The following is a 13,818-nucleotide window of genomic DNA, read 5'->3' as shown; positions in this document are numbered from 1 at the left end:
TTGTTCCACTGACTTCATGGATTGTTCCAAGAAGTTTTCCCCAGTCTGGAATAATTTTGATATTGTGACGCCAAATAATAATAATAACAAATAAACTAATGATTAACAAAGATTTATTTCTAAAATATTTGTTACAATCTCTGGAAACCTCTTGATATGAAGGTTGAGGAGAACAAGACGACAAGATACGACAACCATTCCATAATTGAACTCCAATGTTACCTGGCTGAAAGCAACACACCCAGAACACAAGACCTGTTACAATATGGGAAAAATATCCAGAAAAAATATCAACACCTTTATCAGCTCGCACTTAAATGTTTATGCTCGTCATCTTCATCTGTACCTTGTGAAAGAGTTTTTTCTAAGGCAGGAGAACTGGTCTCTAAGAGAAATCGCCTTGGAGCAAAGACACTTCAAAACATTTTGTTCCTCAATAAAAATGCATAAACTAATAAATTTTTAGTATTTTTGGTATATTATATATTATTAGTATTTTATTTTATTTTATATGGGTTGACACTTAAAAATTTCCATACATAAGTTAATAATTTTAACTGAATTTTATTGCAGACAAATCTGCTGTATTTTACAACTCAGTTTAGACAAACAGTTTACACAAACAAGGTTTTACGTAAGTTTTAAACTCTTCTCATGAAAAACTTAACTCAAGCAAATTGAGCAAATGAAATGATGAGATGATATTTTAAGTAAAGAACTGGTGATTCAATATTTCACAGGCTGATGTTGGGTTTGCAGCATGTAAGCTTTTTCATTTTATCTTCATTTTGTTTACCTGCAATAATTTTATAACTACCGCAGGGGTCACTATTGAGTGACCAACACAGCATCAATACAGAGCCGACACAGTTTGTGTGTGTAGTGTGTTAATAAACCCATTGAGGTATCATCATCCCATCACTACGAATAATTTTACATGTGTAAAAAACAGATAATTGTAGTTTTGTTTTTAGCCTTGCACCAACCTGACATCTCCTTTGTGTTTGCCTCTCAGTGTGCTGGAGCGCAGAGTAAAAAGAAAAGCAGGCTCCCCTTCAACACAGCACAGAGACACCAAGATGGCCGCCCACCTCCCCCTGTTTGTGCCTTGGGTCTGATTCGCCCCTTTTATCACTTCGTCCATGTCGTAGAGGTTCCAGTTGGGCGCCAGCTTCTGCCGACATCGGGTTTCATTTTCGAGGGACAGGCAGTCTCTGAAGGCGTCTGCCACACGGGGGACGGCCTGATGGACGGTTTGGATCAGGCGAAGAGAGGGGCTGGGTGATTGTTGACACTGAAGGGGGTTTAAAATCCATGGATTCTGTACTGACAGACCAGGGGGTCTATAGGAATTAGGTCCGTGATGAAGGAAGTTACACTGACTCTTACTGACGCAGCTGAGTGAAGTCTGGCTAACATCCCAAGGCCCTCTATGGCGCTGAAGAACAGTCCGGTTAAATAAACAGCTCCAGAAAGTGCTGAAGAGATAAGACACTTGTTTGGTTTTAGCAGAGACTTGAGTGTAGTGCTGATGGTAGCTTAACATGACTTTGGAAAGGTTTTCAGCTAAATGACCCCTCGACTGACACGTTGGACGGACTGATCTATACAGCTGGGTTGAAAAGCACGCAGTCCTTTCACATAATGGTAGTCCATCCTTACTTGTGCTTCTCTCACATTTCGCTTCATATTTCCTCTCTTTCAAGCTTCTTGCTAGCAGCCACCCAAAACCAGTATGCTCAGAAAAGGCAGAAAGGTGATATTCTCTTAATAGCAGAAACTGTCTCCTGGGGCAGGCCCAAATCAGGAACTGTGGGCTCCTAAACATCCTGCAAAACACAAAAACACAGACACGCCGAGACATTATAGAGGCTCCTGTAGATCGGATGTTGCATCCTTTTACCTGCAGAGACCTGGACAAGTATTTACAATAAATTCCTTAAAAATCACTGGTACACGAAGTTCAAATTTATTCTATGAACTTGGCCTAACATCAAGCTAAGTACCAGGGTTTTTTTTTTTAAAACATGGACAGAATTTTCTACTGCCCAGTTAGAAGTCCTTCTGATCAGAAGTGTATTTTTGTGTGCTTATTAAAACTTTCTATAGATCTAGCTTCCCTCCTTAAAGACATCATCATTAGATTTTTAATACCACGCTAGAAACCTGTCATTTCTGACTGTCGGTGCTAAAGACTGGTTTTCTACAAACTCAGAAACCTGTCCAAGTTCAAATGTATTCTCTCTTACAACATAACTGATTTTAATTTCATTTGTTTGTTTTAAAAGCTTTCTATGGCTCAGTGTCTGTATATTTATCTGAACTTGTCTTTTCTATTCAAATTCTTAGACGTCTTGGAAGTTTCTGAGCAGCTCCTTGTGGAGTAGGGTTGGGCATAATCGTATTGTGTGTGATTAATAGTCAGAAAAACATTAATCGATTAATTTTTGGCACTTGACGATTAATACGATTAATGCCACCAGGTAGAATCCACTCGCTGCTCCTCTCCGCTTCAAATATGACGAACATTAAAAAAAGTTCTGTAATTTATTTATCTATCAACAATTAAAAATTTGATGTATAGCCTGAAGTCTGTAATTTTGACACAATTTGGAACAGATATTTATGAAGAGCAAATCTTACCCACTAAATTGGTCATGTGACTATGAAATAAGGGTGTCCAGAGACTCGAGGGTATTAATCGTCAAATTAATCGTTATCGGCTAAATACCACAATTAATCGCGATTTATTTTTTGCCAATATCGCCCAACCCTATTGTGGAGGTTCTACGTTCTAGATCAGTCAATACAGGAGAATGTTGCTTAGAGGTAGCAGCACCAAAGCTGAGGAATGAACTTCACCACTCAAACATATCCCCTCAGGAGAAGCTTTAAAAACAGTGTTTTTAACAGCAAACATTTACTTTCTCTGGCTTTTCATTTTAAGTGATGGTTTCTCTATTGAATATTTGAGCCTTAATGCATTTTAATGTTATTTTTGTACATTTTAAAAAGTGCAAAATATGAAGAAAACTAACTTAATCTTTTTTATAATTCATTTATATAGAATTTTTACTGGGCATCCATCAGTCCCTCTGATTTTATCATTTCTCATCTGTTTTGAGAATTTTATATTGTTGTTTTTAGTGTATAGCTCTGACTTTGGTTTGCTCTATAAATAGTTAAACAGGTTGGTTATATGCACAAGACATTTGATTATAGGATGCTGTTCACAGTGTTTATGCACCATGTTAGCTGAAGGTTAAAGCTGCACACTACAGGAAAACATTTCATTTTAATCGTATTTAAAGTAAATAGTTGTCAAACTTGGACCATTATGTGCAGCAGCTAATATAGCAAACTTTAAGCATGTTAAATAAACTGTATTAAAGTCTGAGCTGACATTGTCATTTAAAAATCAAACAACTAAAGAGCAGAAACACAGCCTAGCCGGTTAAGTTAGCAAGAAATACGAGCAAAACAGCAAGCTACATGTCCTCGTAATGAAGAGCGAATTAAAAAAAATCTTCTTAATAGCAACTAGCTGACATGACACACACGTTCAGAGTAGTCATCGTTGACTTAATTGTGATTATGAAACTTTCCTTTAAAGAAAAAAAGACTTACGTTGAGAGAAATGTAGCTAGTCGACCACTCTGATGCTATCGAGCTGGCTGCACCTGGTCCGTTCCTTTTTGAGTCACCGGCGTCTCACAGGTTGGAAGTGATGACAGGCGGGGAAGGAGGAGGCTGCGAGGGAAGTCTTCAGGACAATCTGTCAAACGGTCAAAGCATGTTATTTGGTCGCTATTAAGTTAAATGTACAAGAATGTAAACAAAAATACTAAGGCCATTTGCAATCCGCTAAGCTGACTTGATTTTTCATGTAGAGCACTTACTGTGCGCCGATATAGAAATGATGCACACCCACAGGAGGCGGAGCCTACTCTTTCCCTGCGCCGCTTTGACGTGTTTTGTTTTGGGTTTTTTTTCTGTACTACAAATGAAAAATGTGGGAGGTGAGGTGTTTGCATTATTTAGAGATGAAATCACCGAAAAACCCCTAAATAACATCACAAATCATACGCGCTAAAAACCTGTTCGACTTGTTTTAACTATTGTTTTCCTCCACAGTCGACTAAAGCAAGTACTTTTCATTTTGTTAAGATATAAATAAACAAACAAATAAACAAACAAACTGGAACAAATGTCAGAAGAACATTACATCGTTGTATTTTTTTATTATTTAATGATTAAATGAAGTATTCAACTAGTTAAATTGTGAAACACTGATAAACTCCTCACCACACCTGTTTTCGCAGCTCCACCCCAGACAGAGCTGGAGTATTTTAGGAGAATGTGATTCACCTGAACAGGCATTTCAGACATTTTTTTTAAGCTCTGGAGTGTCTTTCAGTCTTGATTCGGCAGTTTCTGAAATCAGTTTCAACAGAAAACTTTGCGGTCGTCCATGCTCTCAGCTTCTCATGGCCTCAGCTTGGCCCGAAGAGGACAGCTTTGTCTGCTCGGTGTGCCTGGAAACCCTGAAGGAGCCCACCACGCTGCCATGTGGACACTCCTACTGCTTGGCCTGTATCCAGCACCACTGGGACAAGAGAGACACCAACGGCCAGTACAGCTGCCCACAGTGTAGACAGGTCTTCAACCCGAGACCCTCGCTGGCCAAGAGCACCCTGCTTGCCGAGGCCATGGAGAAACTGAGGAGCAACAGCCTCAAGCGGAGCTCCTACGAAGCAGCTTCCCCAGACCCGCCGTCAGTGCCCATCTACATGGAGGTTCTTTCAGACATAGGGCCGAGGAAGGGCAGCGTGTACCCCCAGGTTCCCACGTTGGAACCCAGACCCTGCCCTCAACACCACCGACCTCTTGACCTCTTCTGCCACGAGGACAGGGAGTGTGTTTGTGAGGTGTGCTGCCAGCAGGGACATAAAGACCACCATGTGCTCAGACCACAAGATGAACGAAAGGAGAGACAGGTAGGGGTTGGCAGAAGCTGATGTTACACCTGGAATGTATTTAACATCTCTGCTCACGTGTTTGCCTCGTTCTGCCTATGACGTGAGGAACAGGTGGATCAAGAACAACGTGGGCGTGGCGTTTTCCAGACTGGCTGATCCTGTTTTTTACTAGTCCTTTCATATATGTTCCTTTTTCTCTTTTTGAGATGTGTCAAATATTATACAGCATCATTTACTGTTCACATTTACTGCCTTGCTTCTTATGGTTGCTTTTAATATTCAAACTGATTTGTTTTTGTGTAGAAAGAGCTCCTTCAGATGCAGGGTGAGGTTCAGAGAAGAATCCACGAGTCTGAGAGGATGCTGAAGGAGCTCCCAGCTGCTGCCCGCCATCATAAGGTCTGCACATTCTTCTCCCTGACTGTTGAACTCTTTAATTTCTGACATCCTGTTTGTGACTAAGGAGGGCAGCATGAAAGCAGTCTTTGTTACATTTTGCCTATTATTCCTTCAGTTTTTGTCATAATTTTCACTTCAGGGGATAAAAATTACATCAAAATGGTCTTAACTTGTATAAAGCTTTGTCAAGTCCAAGGACTCCAAAGTGCTTCACACTGCAGTCGTTCATTCACGCACTAATGGTGGTAAGCTGCACTGTAGCCACAGCTGCCCTGGGGCAGAGGTGAGCCCCTACCTCCTGTTGCAGTTAGAAATACTGTGCTCTGACTTTTGGTAGCATGTGTGTTTGACAATGTAGCCTAAATTCACAAAACTATGAGCGATTCTGCCATAAACAACCATGAGATTTTGGTTAAATGACTTGCAAGAAGAAGCCCTCTTTAAAGCTAAAGTAACACTGGGGAAAAATTAGACTTGACTAAAATACCAGTTTCATATACTTAAGAGTTTACACTATTGTTTATTGTTTTTGGAAATTTTGCTACAGACCATTTAGCTTTTTAAAAAAGTTTTGAAAACTGACTATTTTCCCCAAAATCTTCCACAAAATTTATACAAATTAAACATCAAAAGGTGTTTTTGTCATCTTTCAGTGTGTCTCTCACATCGACAGGACTTGCATTTTTCTCTTAAATCCCCTTTAAGTGACGACCTCACTCGTCCAAACTCCTATTGGCTTCCATTTTATCTGAGCTCAGAATTTCTTCCCCAAAACTGGATGGCGGTGTTTTTAACCTGTCGCCTTATCTCCAACATAAAACACTGAAGGAAATAAAAATGATGTAACAAAGAAATGCTTCTGCCACTTATGGTTTAGTATTTTTTAATAAGAATTTTATTTATTCAATGTTTGAGGCTCATTGTGTGCCCTGTTTTTTTGTCTACCTGTCTTATTAAGACCACCATGAGGTTGGGACATTGGTACAGTTATTTTTAAGGCCATGCTTGGGCTGTTGCCCTCATAGATCTGTGATTTAATCACAGAAGTGTTGATTCTTACTCGTTGTGTTTTAAATGATCTTTCTTTGCTCTTCTGTTCATTTCCTCCTCATAGATTTGGAAAAAAAGTTGTTTATTCAGTTGCAAAAAGACTGGAGATTAGCTGAGCTTATTTCACTGAGAGCACTAGAGATGACTTCCTTTTTAATAGTCACTGTTAATCATTATTTGAATGGTATTTTAATTGTGTAACTTTTACTGCATCTTGGCTAGGACTCCTTTGAAAAAGATCTTTGTTCTCTTTCACGTTTTTTATAAAACTCATAAAAATGTTGGCATTTATTATTCCAGATTATTACTTTGCACTAATTTAAGTCCCAAATTACAATTTGTACTTTTATATAAGAAAGTTGATGGATATTTGAACTTCAGGCAGGAATATTGGTTATATTGTGTCTACAGTCTTTGGATCTTTATCTCATAACTACCATGTTTTTTTTGTCCCCTCCTCACTAAACCTCCAGACCTTACTGCAGGCTCTGGAAAAGGAGAGTTGTGATTTATTTCCTGAGCTGGTTAAGAGCTTGAACCAAACAGGAAGTGGTGTTGGTGAGCTCCTCGGCTCTCACGAGGCGGCCTTCTGCAGTCAAGTTGAAGGACTGGTCCAGGGCCTGGAGCAGGAGGTGGCCCAGCTCCGCTGGAAGAGCGAGGAGCTGAGCAGACTGTCTGACATGCAGGATCATGTCACCTTCTTGAAGGTGAGAAATCAGGACGCTGTGAGGATTTCACATTGATCTTGCTGAAAGAGGATGGTTATAAATGTTTATTTTTTTTAAAGAACTTCCTCCTCATGGAGCCACTGGGTCCGATGAATTTAACAGCAGAGTCGGTGCTGAGTGAAGAAGCAGCAGCGGTGGCCTCCATTCGCTCAGCTATAAAAGAGCTGCATGACTCAGTACAGGACCAGTGCAAAGCCACTCTGGTTAAAATCGCCAAAATAGGTCAGATTTTTTCTTTTTTCTTTTTTTTTCCAGTCTTGTTGGTTAAATGTTTCTGTTGTTTTTTGTAGTGAATCAAAAACCTGTAGCCCTACCACCCAGTGGTGCAGCAGCCCCAACACTCACTGGTTACTCTCATCAGACCACTGCACAGGATGCAGGTTTGGTGACTTCACTAGTGCAACGCTGCACAGATTGATCAACATGTTCCTATTTAACCATCTATTCTCTTTACAGTAGTGTATGAATCCCTTCCATATCCTCCACCTTTTCCACCTGCACGACCTCAAGGTAAATTATTGTACATTTAAAAATAAACTGCATAGTAAGCAAATGGCCACAAACAGTTTAGGTCTGACAGTTCAATATTTTCCTCCTCCAGTGTGCGAGCCCTCGAGGATTGGAAGTTCTCTGAATCATGAAAGTGCCCTGAGACAACGTATGTAATGACTTGGTGCTATATAATTGAATTGAATTGAATTGAAGATCAGGGCCTGTATTTATAAAACTTCTTAGAGTGGATTTTTAGACTTAAGTGCTGAAAATTTCTTAGATTTGCTCCTACTCTCAGACTTAAGTCTAAATGCCAGTTATCAAAATTCTTAAGTCTAAGAATCACTCTTACTCTCAAAAGTTAAGACTGCTGCAGAGGACTCTTAAGAGGTTAAGAGTTGACAATAGGGGTCTGAGATGAACTGAGGAGACAGAGATTACAGCTGTCCTTCTCCCCACCTGAGTGTTATTCTCAGTTACAAGGTGGAAAACAGGTTTAATCAGAAATATACAAAAGAAACAAAGGTATGTATGTATGTATGTATAAATAAATAAATAAATAAATAAATAACTGCACATAACGTTGGACTAAAAGACAGAAATCTGTGCATGGCTTTTAGAGAAAATATTAAATATACTCAGCTGGTGAATGCATGCCCCCCGCCCCACACACACACACACACACAAAAAGAGAGAAATTGAAATTACGGTGGGATTGAACGTTTCGTTTATTAGATTAACAATCACATGATACAATGATGAAGCACGCAGGGGGGACGCTCGGACCAAGCTGGTAATGATGGAGCGGGGTGTGTGTGTGTGTGTGTGTGTGTGTGTGTGTGTGTGTAAAGCTGTTGTCTGCAGACAGTGGGGAAGAGGAGAAGGGAGCAGCTCAACATGACCGCAGGCTCTGAGACATAAAATAACTTTAAAGCTGCTGAGTTTTTGATAAAAAAATTGAGATTTTCGTCTGTTTTCATGATGCAAATGAGGACATTTTGTGTAATTCTACAATCAGTACAAGGTGACAACATTAGTGTGTTGAAAGTGAACTTAGGATTTTCACAGTCTTATCTTGACATTTCTCCAACAATATTCTTGAACATGAAATCCGAGGCAGTGATTGGTCCATGTCCAGGTTTTTCTAACGACGTCATCCAGGATCAGCTTTGCGGCACAGCCAGGTGTCGCAACTCAGCTCTAAGACTGACACTTTAGAATTACTCCTACACTTCGCTTAAAGTAGGACTGAGATGTTTGATAACTGACTTTTACTCTCAACTTTTAACTAAGAATTTTTTTTACACTTAAGTCCACTCTTAGCAGCATTCTTAAGAGTAATTCTAAGAAGTTTGATAAATACGGACCCAGCACTGTTCCCAGCAGAGCATAAAAGAGATTTTATATTTCTATAAAATCAACTAATCTTGTTTTCTCTTTTGACGTAAAGTTTCATTGCCCTCTGCTCCTCTTCTTCCTTCTAGACCTCAAAGTATGTATATTTAAAAAATAAAATGCATAGTAAGCAAATATCTACAAACTGCTTAGGTCTGACGGTTCAATATTTCCCTCCTCCAGTTTGCGAGCCCTCGAGGATTGGAAGCTCTTTGAATCATGAAGGTGCCCTGAGACAACGTATGTAATGACTTGGCGCTATATAAATAAACTAAATTGAAGATCAAGACTGTTCCCAGCAGAGCATGAAAGAGATTTTATATTTCTATATGTTCAACTAATCTTATTTTCTCTTTTGACATAAAGTTTCCTTGCCCTCTGCTCCTCTTCTTCCTTCTAGACCTCAAAGTATGTATATTTAAAAATAAAATGCATAGTAAGCAAATGGCCACAAACTACACCTGTTTAGGTCTGACAGTTCAATATTTTCCTCCTCCAGTGTGCGAGCCCTCAAGGATTGGAGGTTCTCTGAATCATGAAGGTAAGATCAGAACTGTTCTCAGCAGAGCATGAAAGATTTTATATTTCTATATAATAATCACCTAATCTTATTTTCTCTTTTTGACATAAAGCTTCAGCGCCCTTTGCTCCTCTTATTCCTTCTAGACCTCAAAGTATGTATATTAAAAGAAAACCTTACATGGCAGCACAGCTCAAGAGTTGATCTTTTTAATGCAACATGTATTTTTTTTTATGTTTGCAGCAGCTACAAGAGCACAAAATGCAGCTGGACTTGTCAACCCAGAACCAAAAACACGAGAGGAAATGTTAAAATGTGAGTCCGTTTTAAAAAAAGTCCAGCACTGAAGCTTTTCTAGTGTTCAGATCAGGTGTTTCATCCATCCTCTTCCTTCAGTTCGTTTCGAACCCACCTTTGACCCCAACACGGTGTATCGACACATGAAGCTGTCAGATGACAATCATAAGGTCACAATGCGTTCTGAGAACCTGAACCCCCCGGACCACCCCGAGCGCTTCGCCTTCTGGAGACAAGTCCTCTGCAGAGAGCCCCTGGCAGGGAGCCCATACTACTGGGAGGTGGAGTGGACCGGCCAGAAGGTGAGTTCTTAAACATCAGTTCAGTACTAGCTGCATTTTTGCAGGAAATGCAAATTCTCTAGTTAGCTTTGTTTTTTATATATCCTCAAAATAAAGCATATTTCTCAATTTTTTGTGTTTTTCTTTTGCCCCATCATGCAGATTACCATCGGTGTTGCTTACAAGGAAATGGAGCGTAAGGGTTCTGACAACAAAAGTCGTCTGGGCCACAACGCTCAGTCCTGGAGCCTGTACTGGTCTGGAACCGGCTTCTCTTTCTGGCACAACGATGAGGAGAAACTGCTGGGCTCCCCTAAAGCAAAGAGGATTGGTATCTATCTGGACCAGTATGCAGGGGTTCTGAACTTTTACAGCATCGTCAACAAAAAGGCTGTTCTCATCCATCACCATCAGACCCAGTTCAACGGGCCACTGTACCCCGGATTCAGGCTGTGGGGAAGAACAGGCGAAACGTTGACAATTTGCCGATTAGACTGAGCTGAAAATAAAAGATCACTGCTGGATTTTAACTTGTTTAGAAGTCTGTGACGCTTTAAAGCCTTTTGTGTTTTAGCTCTGTGAAGCTGAGACAAATATTCAGGAATGTCCAAATACTGTGCTGTTATCTTTGTGCAAACATTATGATTAATGAAATAAAAGGGTAATAAATATGTGGCTTATTTTGTATTTGTTGAATGACTCGACTTTAAGTCTTCACTTTTTTTAAACACTCGTATCAGGCTCATTCTGGTGCAATCACGTTTCATCAACTCCCTGCTCACATGTCGACAGAGGAATTTTAATCAGTCTTGTTTATCCTGCTGCAGGTTAGTAGAGGCAGAAGTCATACTCAAGAGAGAGGAAAAATCACAAATTTAAATGTTATGACTAGACAGACAAAAACCCAGTGCAGGGGTTTTCAACCAAACCACTCAGGGGACCACAGTTCCTCAAAGACAACAAACAGCTCAGAGGCTGGACATCCAGGGAAGGTTTGCTCTAATGGGAGGTGAAACACTGCCTTATGTAAAAGAGCTAATATCTTTTACCGTTTTCATTTATGTTGCTGCATTTAAAATTGATTTAAAATCTACTTTTATATTACATAAATTAAAAAAAGTTTAACATTTGTGGTGGTCCTTTAAAAATATAAAACTTGTTCCTTTATTGAACTCATTGGTGGGCCAGACTTAAGTCAAACATATGGGCCACCAGTTGAATAGCCAGGGCCTATTACTTTTTTGGGGCTTATAAATTCATTTTTTTTAACTCATTGCTGTAAAATACATTTTTAAGAGATTTTTTTCCCACAGTTTGATTTATTACAAACGACAGATGTAGTTGTATTGGACATGGTTGCTTTCATGCTGAAATACTTTGTTTTATGCTCTCAAGACAGACTTAAGGCCTATGGTCTGGCACATTAATAAAAATATAAATGAATTATTTAAAAATTGTCTTTATTGTCCCCCTGTGGAGAAAATCAAATGCATCAGCAGCAAAGTGACAGGAAATTCACAGTTTAAAGGAAATACATTTTGCAATAAATACGTTTAATTTATCCTTTGAATTTATTTCTCTTTCACACGATCATAAATATGCACACAGCAATAACAAGAATTTATTCATAATTTTGTTTTATCATGCTGCTGATCAAAACTTATCAATATTTCACTGTAAACTACGAAAATAAATATTTCCAATATAAAATTAAAATAAAATAAAACAAAGAAATAGTAAAGTTAAACCTCTCCCTCTGCAGCTGGGCTGTTTACACTGAGGGGCAGGACAACTGCTTCTCCAAAGGAGCTGACTCAAAGAAACAAAAAGTTTAATTATTGCAAATGACAAAATAAACTATTACAAAATGTTAACTATATGTGTACACTCTAAATAATTAAGTACTTAAATGCTAAATTATTTAACTTAGATTAATTAAATTTACAAAAAATAAACCCATGTGATACCAAACATACTAAAATAGTGACACAACCTTTTACTGTGTGGCTGCAGGTGCTGTTGTCTCATTATGTGTATACAAAAGCAGATTTACATTTTAACACCACCTCTAATCCTGACAATCTGAGCCGTACAGTCAGATAAAGAGAACCAGTTCCTGCTGATATCACTTTGTTGATTGCCAAATAACATTAGCTATAATGAAAAAAATATTATAAATGTCAAATAACCAAAACTATTGTTCAGTTTTGCTTATAAAAAGGTAATCCCATGTGATCTGCTTTCGAAACTGCGCAGATTAATACACCAAAAAAGGGCAGAGTCGCTCTTTCTGGAGCTGCCTAGAGTGAGGAGAGACTCATCCAATATGGCGGCGCCGTACGATGCGATTCAGTCCGCCACGCTCTTCCGCGTTTTAAAGCGGAAGTGGTGCTCGACAACTGCCGGTGGAAATAGCGTTAGCATTAAGCAATGACGAATATGGCTCAGTTTCGGCGCGGATGTTTTTGTTCGGTTCCAAGTTGTTCGTGTGGTGCAAGAAAACAACCGTACCTGTCCTTCCATGCTTTCCCGACGGACCCAGACCAAAGGAGGCGGTGGGTCCAAGCCATCAGGAGAGATGAGGGTCCAGACTTTCGCATAAAGGCAGGGAGCACTTTTGTATGCAGCCGGCATTTCACGGCGGATGATTTTGTCAGCCAATCTGCCATCCGCCGCCTTAAAAGTAGAGCTGTTCCTTCTCTGTTCTCCTGGAATAATTTCAGCCGACTGGTAGACAGCGCTCAGAAAAGACAGCTTTTCCTCTCACAGAAAGCTAGCCAGGCTGCTACTGCGGACCACGATTATGTGGCAAATCCACCCACAGGTAAATATCACATTATGGTACATTGTCTAAATTTTTCATGTAAGATCATTTGACTCTAATATAAATAGTATGACAACTGTAGGATGTAATCATAGACGTGATACAGCACTAGTGTTATTTATAGTGTTAGTGGGGATAAGCAGGGGTGTAGCACCAAATTCTGACCGCGGTCACGCCATCCACTGTGCAGAGCTAAAATATTAAATATTATTTAAATATTGCGTGTTTACACAGCTTATTACGGTTCCGCCTGCAAATGAGTTTCGACTTCATGATGCATTCATGTACACCTCGGAAATGCGGCCATCGGCACTGAAATAGCCTGTTATTCAGCAATAGAGGCTGGTTTATCAACAAATTTCACTGCAGCCTTGTTCTAAAGCCTATAATGAACGAGTGTGTTTGTTTTCAAGTGGTTTTACTGAGGCATTTGGACACAATTAGTTTTTAAATATCTTAAATGTGCCCAATACAGGGTAAACTTTTAAAAATTCTTTAAAAAAATAAAGATACAACGTTATCAACAAATTTCACTGCAGTCTTATTCTTAAAGCTGCTGTATGTAGTTTCTTGGGWACCCAAAAACTTAGAAAAATTTTGAACAGAAACAACCTTGTAGTCCCTCCCCCTGCTCTCAGCTCCCCTTCCTAGGCTCCTCCCCCACAGCACGGCACAGTCGGGAGCGAGCACGCTTGAAAACAAGAGGTGATCTCACCGTAACACACAGAGCTCAGCGCTAAGCTGCCGTCACGGGTAAGAACAAACCATCAACAATATATTATCATGTCTTGCCCATACTTTATCTACACAAGTGCTCCTTTTGTCATAACGTTACATGTAAATTATGTTGCAC

At 39.5% G+C, this 13,818-nt stretch overlaps 3 protein-coding genes across 3 annotated transcripts in view; 2 read left to right on the top strand and 1 right to left on the bottom strand.

Moving 5' to 3' along the window:
* The window catches only part of nudt8 (nudix hydrolase 8), a gene marked incomplete in the record, with an annotated part of 8,849 nt that extends 4,891 nt beyond the window's left edge, over positions 1–3,958 (bottom strand). The window contains 3 exon segments of the mRNA XM_014026028.1: positions 987–1,829; positions 3,628–3,775; positions 3,900–3,958. Coding sequence (XP_013881482.1) covers positions 987–1,828 — 842 coding nt within the window.
* A 217-nt stretch (positions 3,959–4,175) lies between these two features.
* Positions 4,176–10,812, top strand: ftr86 (finTRIM family, member 86; the record flags this gene model as incomplete). Its single annotated transcript, XM_014026024.1, is given in 15 exon segments — positions 4,176–4,997; positions 5,283–5,378; positions 6,902–7,135; positions 7,216–7,378; positions 7,447–7,536; positions 7,613–7,666; positions 7,758–7,814; positions 9,099–9,140; positions 9,227–9,283; positions 9,410–9,451; positions 9,543–9,584; positions 9,676–9,717; positions 9,807–9,878; positions 9,960–10,162; positions 10,304–10,812. Coding segments are annotated over 15 exon segments (2,040 nt in total). The 3' UTR covers positions 10,640–10,812.
* A 1,654-nt stretch (positions 10,813–12,466) lies between these two features.
* Positions 12,467–13,818, top strand: part of LOC106530414 (uncharacterized) — a 14,107-nt gene continuing 12,755 nt past the window's right edge. Inside the window, exon 1 of the mRNA XM_014026023.1 lies at positions 12,467–12,965. Within this exon, the coding sequence (XP_013881477.1) occupies positions 12,572–12,965 (394 nt within the window). The 5' untranslated portion in view covers positions 12,467–12,571. The remainder of the gene's footprint in view (positions 12,966–13,818) is intronic.

This window comes from Austrofundulus limnaeus, unplaced genomic scaffold (genome assembly GCF_001266775.1).
Source record: "Austrofundulus limnaeus strain Quisiro unplaced genomic scaffold, Austrofundulus_limnaeus-1.0 Scaffold518, whole genome shotgun sequence".
Classification (NCBI taxonomy): Eukaryota; Metazoa; Chordata; class Actinopteri; order Cyprinodontiformes; family Rivulidae; genus Austrofundulus; species Austrofundulus limnaeus.
Note: the sequence above shows the minus strand (reverse complement) of the source record. Positions and strands in the feature narration are given on the sequence as shown.